The sequence below is a fragment of the Phymastichus coffea genome, unplaced genomic scaffold, assembly GCF_024137745.1.
Source record: "Phymastichus coffea isolate CEN01 unplaced genomic scaffold, Cenicafe_Pcof_1.1 PCOF00063, whole genome shotgun sequence".
NCBI lineage: Eukaryota > Metazoa > Arthropoda > Insecta > Hymenoptera > Eulophidae > Phymastichus > Phymastichus coffea.
The window spans coordinates 877675-885714 of record NW_026706874.1 but is presented as its reverse complement, the minus strand read 5'-3'; the positions used below and the strand labels follow the sequence as shown (position 1 = coordinate 885714).

The 8040-nt window shown below is 34.8% G+C and overlaps 1 protein-coding gene across 2 annotated transcripts; it reads right to left on the bottom strand.

The window, feature by feature from the left end:
* Positions 1-496: 496 nt before the first annotated feature.
* LOC131667179 (titin-like) lies at positions 497-7450 on the bottom strand. Of its 2 annotated transcripts, none has more exons than XM_058940444.1 (7): positions 6744-7450; positions 6427-6579; positions 6106-6317; positions 5161-6038; positions 3853-5098; positions 2882-3768; positions 497-2165 (listed from the first exon to the last, which is right to left on the bottom strand). In XM_058940444.1, the coding sequence occupies exons 1-7, from the start codon at positions 6867-6869 to the stop codon at positions 1951-1953; spliced, it is 3717 nt and encodes a 1238-aa protein (XP_058796427.1). In that variant the 5' UTR covers positions 6870-7450; the 3' UTR covers positions 497-1950. The 2 variants fall into 2 exon arrangements, with proteins under 2 accessions (XP_058796427.1, XP_058796426.1); XM_058940443.1 differs by having other exon boundaries at positions 6409-6579; positions 6744-7449.
* Positions 7451-8040: the final 590 nt, after the last annotated feature.

Genomic DNA, 8040 nt, shown 5'->3' with positions numbered 1-8040 from the left:
GTGAAATTAAAAATTTTTCAAAAAGAGAATGTCCATTATCATTTTTGAAAATAAGAGAAAATCGCTTGCACTTAAAAAGAAAACAAGAGCCATGCATTATCCTTATATGGATGCAGTCGGTGCACATATATGCAAACAAGCAACAATGCGCGTGCGAGGCAAGGAAATTTTCGATAAACAAAAGAAAGACTGAGAGAGAGAGAGAGTGCGAGAGAGAGTGCGAGAGAGAGTGCGAGAGAGAGTGCGAGAGAGAGAGAGAGAGAGAGAGAGAGAGAGAGAGAGAGAGAGAGAGAGAGAGAGAGAGAGAGAGAGAGAGAGAGAGAGAGAGAGAGAGAGAGAGAGAGAGAGAGAGAGAGAGAGAGAGAGAGAGAGAGAGAGAGTACAAGTCTCTTTTTTCTCTTTTGTTTAGAAAAGAGAACAAGAAAAAAATTCTTATTCAAGGTACTTCCTTGGGTATGTAACAAAACGTTGTGAAAGAAACTCCGTTTTTGTTCGTTATTACACTTTATTTTTTCGTCTAATTGTGTGTGATTTTATAATTTGTTTATTGATTGTTTGTTTTGACGTGAATTTATGTATATACATAAGGCTGTATCAAAATAAGAGCACCATTTACAGTGTAAACGTGAGTCTCTTAAAACACCATTTTATTTGTTATTCATTATTGTTTAAATTTTTCTTGACTAATGATTACGCGAGTTATTACATAGAATATGCATACGTACTGCCACCCACACATTTCGTAATAATTTCTTTGTATTTATGTCCAAAAAGATTACCTTTGAAATAGTCTAGTTTACTGATATACTAAAACATCAGTTTTGAAATATGATATTTGTGTTTGTATTTACAGTGTTTTCTTTTTCAACTGTTGTTGAAATTCGTTTATCATTCTTTTCCGTTTTCTCAACATGGCTTATCGACTGACAGAAAATTTTTTGTGCAATTTTATCTTTATAGCTCCTAAAAGCCTTTATAAAGGCTGTTTGTTATAATTCAAGTACACTGCTCACATATATACTCAACGCAGTATAACAGTCTCCTAGAATATGTAGCTTCATTGACTGTACAATAAATTTCAATCTCTGAATGACTTTATTTGCATATTTGTAAAATTATTGACTACGTCAAGTTTTCAAAGATAATAAACTTATTACATTTACATATTTTTTAAGCAGTTGTTTTTAAGGTTCATTGTACAGTGTGTACAACTTTAATTTTTTTGAAATTTAGAGTAATGAAATTAATCTCTTTTTTGAAATCAATACTTATTAATTGACACCTTTCATTGGTAGTTTTCTCAAAGCTATAAAGATAACAGTTACACCACGCAACTCATGTCCGATTAAATTGTAGTATGAAAGGCTTTAACTTTACAAATATAAAAATAAGCAATTTTACACAAAGAAAGAAAATAAATTCGAATCTTATCAGAGTATACAAAACTCACTTAGAATATATCGCAATGCAACTGATTCGCAAACTGTATTATATATCGCAAAGAATATTGATACTCGATAAACTCGTTGTAAAAATATATTATATTTGAATCAATAATTTTTTTTCCACGAGAGATCCCTGCAGTCAATGTAACTAACAATATCAAAATATTACAACACTTCCTAATAATAACAAGTTCAGCCGATAGGCAAATGACGTCGGCGTATCAATGAATCATGAGAACAGTTGTTACCAAATTTAAGTCATAAATTGAAATAACACGTAACATAATTCCGTCAATAATAAAAGTTAGAATGACTGCGAACAAAACCGATCATTAACGATATGTAAAATATATATGTATTTCTAATAAAATGAAACTAAAAAAATTGAGAAAGCGATGCTATAATCTAAAACTATTTCAACTGCTCTATTCGCGAGAGAAAAACGAGATTAAACGCCGACACATCGATAAGCCATCGCCAATACTTTGTTGTTTTTTTTTCTTTTTTAAGTTGACGATCGCAAGCTTCGCTGTGCTATTTTGACAGTTTTTTCAGCTGATTGAACTTGAGTTGTTATTGTTGATGTTGTTGGTCGGTCGGATTTTGTTGCTGTTGACGACGTTGATGGCACCGATTTACCGTGTTGCATGGCCATGTGCCTTGCAAACGAATTACTTGGCACCAAAGCTGCGCAGTCCGTGCATCGACTTACCATTATGGCTGTAATTTAAAGTTGATTAGTAAATCTTATATTTTTTATATCGAATTTACAACCTACACTTGTAAAATTACGATAAGTTTATTTTTAAAAAGATTATAATATTTTCGGACAACATATACTTTGTGAAACAAAAATGTAATCGAATTTCAACGGTTGTTTCTATTTAAATAGAAATGTGTTACGTATTAAATAAACTTTTCAATGTCTGATTTTTATTAAAACAATAAAACTAAAATGCTCAAGAAATTTTTACCCTCATTTCCTTTAATTGCGTTGTTTTATCTTTTTAGTAATAAATATGATCTTATATTAGTTATAAGCTGTAATCTAGTATTTTTTTACACATTATAAAACAATTTTTCTTCGTGTATAAAATATATTTGATTCTTTCAAATCGATGCAAATCGATAAAATAAATAATTATTATGTTATTGAAAATATTTGTTTTTTTTTTTCTCATAAAATTACATTTGTAAAAAAATCATATTTTAAAATTAGCTTTGTATTTTAGAAACATCCATTATTTTACATACATTGAAAAATGCAAGTTTATGTAAGATTCAAGAATATCAAAGGAAATAAAAAAGATAAATATACACTAAATCATGAGATAAAAAAATAATCTACATTTTAATCATTTTAGGGTTTGAATTGAAAGAAAAAAAAACTTCACTCGAAACGTATAATATTCTAAAATATTTTACAATCAACGTACCGGACTTTTTGGTCCTGTGCTGAAGTTGATGGCTATTGAGTGCGTTAACACTGGAGAACCATTTACCACATTCTGAACAGTTGAGTTTCTTCAGTTTACCAGTCTGACTGGAGCTGAGCACGACTTCTTCCATTTCATCCATCTCTTCAGTTTTGATTTTCTTAGCTGTGTCGACATCTATTGGTTTCGACGATGACGACGATCTGCTACTTTTTCGCGATTCTTCCGTCTCGGTTTCAGCCTCCAAGTTTTCGATTATTTTCTCTTCCTTGAAAAAGACAGGTTTGTCTTTTGGTGGTCGTCCACGTCTTCGTGGTTCGTCGCTTTTCTTCTCTGACGATTCCTCTTCACTAAGTTTATGTTTCTTCGCAGATTCATCCTCGGCTTTGTCTTCGGACTCAGTTGATTTTGCATCATCTGTTGGCTCCTCGTCTTTGGACAGCGTTCTCTTTGGGGGCCGACCTCGTTTTTTCGGTTCAGTCGAGGGAGTGTCAACAGAGCTTTCTATTTTTTCATCGCCATCGGCATTATCTGTTTCTTCATCCTTCGATACACTTTTCTTCTTCGGTCTACCGCGTTTCTTAGGCAGTACCGAAGACTCAGAAGTTTCTTCTGTCTTGTTTTCTATCTTTTCTTCTACATCTTCAGACTCTTCGTCCCGATACATACTCCGTTTAGGTGGTCTTCCTCGTTTTCGTGGCTCCGGTGTCAATAATTCAACCTTCTTTTCGTCAGAACTTGCGGTTTTATCTTCTAATTCTGGAGTTACAGATTTTTCCACGTAAAAGCTTCTCTTTCCTGGTGGACGACCACGTCTACGAGGTTCCGACGATGTTGGTTGTCTCTCTGCTGAAGCTTCTGATTTTAGCTCACCTTCTAGTATAGGACTAAAGAAATAAAATAATTGTAACTTAGCATGTATTAAAATTGAGTATTATTTTTTCATCGTTAAAATAACGACAATTGCTCACCTCTTATCTTTTTCTTTAGAAGCGCTCCTCTTGCGTAGCGGTCTTCCTCGTCTCTTCGGTCCAATTTCTCTTTCGGGTGAACTTTCATCCATACTCTCGTCCGTCTCATCGGTCTCGGATTTGTCACCTCTACTAGACCAATTTTTAGCCGGCCTACCACGTTTTCTTGGTGAGTGTACAACTCGAACGTGTCTAGCGAGAGCAACAGCAATATCGAAATACTCGTCGCACGACTTACACTTAAACTTCTTGTCGACGCCGAGTTTCTTTCTCTCTTCGAGCTTCTCTAAATAAGCCGGTGACTTGGGACATATTTGCACGTGCCTCTCGAGTGCCCGACGTTTACGGAAATTGCGCATACAGTGACTACACTGCATCATCGGCTTGCGTATCTTCTTCTTACGCGGTGCATTGTCATCTTCTTCATCCGTGTCACCCACACTGATCACGTCGTTCTCTTTGTCACTTGAACCTTTTTTACCGTCCAGTGTTATTTCCATAACGTTGGATCGTTCGGATTCATCAATGTCAATGTCTATTACTTCGACAAGTCGCGTCGATCGTCTACCTTTCTTGGCTGGTTGACGTGGATTGTAATCGGGATCGGCTGTCACTTTCTTTTTTCTTCGACCGCGACGTCTTTGCACTACAGGCTCCTCTTCTTCCTCGGAATAAACAGATGCTGGCTGAATTATGATCTCCGAGTCACCACGATTTACAACCGTCAACTGTTGCTTTCGAGAGCGTTTTGCTTTCACGCCACTCGAACTGTCAAGAGTCGAATTTGGTATACTTTGGGACATGTTATCGTCAGACATGTGTCCATCGTCAAAATCACTGTACGCCGGATCTATTACTTCTTGTTTGATCTTGCGATGTGCCTGCAGGAGATTGTTCGTCATTCGTGCTTTTTTCGGATTCTTGTACGTACGATAGACTTGCGTCGTTAGTTGTTTTTTGGGAGTTAGTATTGTTGCTGGTTTCGGTGTGCTACGTATGCTTGATGCGAATTTCGTTATCGGCGTTTCTTTCTTCGTCTTTTGTAACTCGACTTTAGACGTTGTCGTTGTCATTGTCGTTGTTGTTGTAGTTGGTAGTGGTGATGACGGTGGTGGTTTGCCTGTTTTGAAACTCTGTATAGATGCCTGCAATTCATCAAATGTTAACTCAGAGTCCGATAGGTTTTCGTCGCAGAGAATATATTGCACTGTTGATTGTTCTAGTATTTCTGCATCACTATCTAGATCTGTAAATTATTCGGGAAATTGAATTTTTAAGTTTAATGCAACATTTATATTTAATACTCACCTAGTACGTAGGATTCATCTTGATTCTGAAGAACATAAGTGATTTTTTCTTTCTGATTGATATTAAGCTTCTTTAGTGGTGTAACGGCTGATTTAATGCTTTGTGTTTGTGGTTTTGCTGCTTGATAGACAACGGTTGGTTTTATTGTTTGAGTTTGTGGTTTTGTTCGATGAACATAATGTTTTGTTTGATTAACGTATTGCCTTGCTGGAATAACCATCTGCTTTGTCTGGGCAATGAATTGCCTTGGTTGAGTGACTACCTGTCGTGGTTGAGCCATTATTTTTCTCGGCTGAGGGACTATTTGCCTTGTTTGTGTGACAATTTGCCTTGGTTGTTGAGCAATAATTTGCCTTGGTTGTTGGGCTATAATTTGTCTCGGTTGGGTAACGATATGCCTTGCTTGTGTTACAATTTGTTTTGGTTGAGTTACTAGTGGTCTTGTTTGACCAGTAATAGTCTTTGCTTGAGTGGCAATCGGCTTTGTTTGAGTAACAATGTGTCTTGTTTGAGTAACAACAGGTCTTGATGTTTGATTAACAACTTGTTTTGTAGAAGCGACATTTTTACTATTAACGTCGTGATTTTTTGTAACTATCTTTGTAAGTGGTGTCTCTTTTTTTCGCACCTTGACTTCTTGTACTTTCTCTTGAGGTTTAGAAACCTCAATGATTTCTGTTTTGATACCTACTAAACTTTTCTCCAATATATCTTCTTTTTTTTTAACTGGATCTACAGATGCAGGTGCTTGACTTACTCTTTCAAATTTAATTTCTTCATCTTTTTTCTCACATGGTTTTAATTGCTTATTTGCTTGCGCAGAAGGTTTCTTTACTGTTTTCACAGCACCTTCTCCAATCAGCCTTTCGACATCAGATCTGTAAAACGTTAAAATTTGTGATAAATCACCATTTTACAAAAGTTTAAATTTTTAATTCAAGTTACTTCATAAGAAAATGGAAATTTGTTGGTGGTTCTCCAGATTCATCATACAGAGCTACTGCAAATATATCATCTGAATCCTCTACTGCATACAGTGCCAGCTGTTGGCCAGTGGACGTAAGAAACGTAGCAATAGTTTCATCATCATCTGTATCTGAATCTGATTTTGGTTCTGGTTCTTTAGATTTGGATAAAGCTTCTGATTTTATAATTTCCTAGAAGTTTATTTACTCATATTATATATTTTTAATTTATACTATAACATAGATCAATAATTTTGGTATTGTGGATAATCTGTAAATTTACCTGACTTGGTATAGCAACAACATTTTCTTCATCTTTGGAATCATTCAAAGATGCGTGAAGTGTAATGACATTATCCAGATCAGGATTTTGGTCAGAAACATTATCTTCAGATTTAATGTTTGTGATTAGTTTGACTACTTGTCCTTCTTGAGACTCATTGTCATAAATTATCTATAAATATATATAGAATATTTAATTAAAATATATTAAAAAAAAACATTTTTTAATCTGACTTTGGATCTATTTGTAAATGAAGCATCTTGTGAATTTTAAAACAGTTGTTTCTTGATAAATAGAAGTAAAGGATAAGGATAATGAATAATGAATTTCCTTACCACAGCTCCCTGTAGTTCATTCTGACTGTCACTCAAGAGTTCTGCTTCATTAGACTTGCTTACATCTGGCATGTGAATCTCTTGGCCAGTTTCAATAATAACTGCATTCTCACTATTGGCTTCCATTGTATATCTCCACTGAACGTTTACACCCTGGTCCTCATAGTATCATGATTTTTGTTGGTCAAAATAGTCAACCAATGCACCAACAGCATCAATCAAATTACACACAAACTACACCATGGAGTCAATATATAATATTTATAAGATTGTATAATGCAGAAACGCACTAAATTTACGAAAGCTTCAGCACTGCACTTGATTACAATAAAATGAGAGAGAATCAGTCGTTAGGATTTTGAGGTTACAGTTACACTGAGACAATTGACTCAAAATTGTATTCGTGTTCCCAGCTAAGAAAGTGTGCAAACCTGCGAATAAGTTTAACTTAATGAACTCGTCTTATGCTAAAGAGACTTGATAATTCAAGGACTTTCAGTTTGTCGCATCCGAGTTGGCTTTCTCGACTCCATAACATAACAAATAACAAATCCCGTCGCGCAGAATCGACTGTCGCTGAAAAAATACCAGTGCACTGTGTACGACACTGCCCGCCACTGCAGCGTCGGCTTCCCTAGGCCCTCTTCGTTGGTACTACCTACTTATTTGATGAACTAGATGTTCGTGACCGTCATTTTTTAACTTTCTTCTTTATTTTTTATATCACACAATAACATATTGTTTTTTGCAATTACGAAAATTTTTAGTTTTTCTTTGCTTCGCGTATATTGAATTATTTACTTACGAATAGCCTAATTAATCACAATCTGAACGTAAGTATATAGATTACAAGCTGAACTTCGCTAGAAATAAACAGTTTTTTACTGTTTTTTTAGACATTCTTCAACTCTTTGTATGCCTGTGTCGTAGTCAATAACCGTATTGATTTTCAGAATTCAGACGACCGACGAAGCGTTCTGATTGGCTGATCTGTTTTTCATAAAACCAATGAACTACAAATTAAATAATATAACGTTTTTTCTTTGATAAACCAACGATACTTTACGATATCTTTCTTGAAAAATATTGTAACGAAATAAATTGCTTTTTTACATATTTTTTCAAAATTATTACGATCGCTACAAAAAATTATTCGTATTTTCAGGTAAGGTCAGTTCAGGCAAATATGGCCACTTTAGTTATTGTCTGCTATGCTTTGAGAGAAAGATATTATATTTAGCTTTAGAATAAAAAAATTATGGTAATTATCATAGAGGATTGTTCTCTGTGGTCTTCA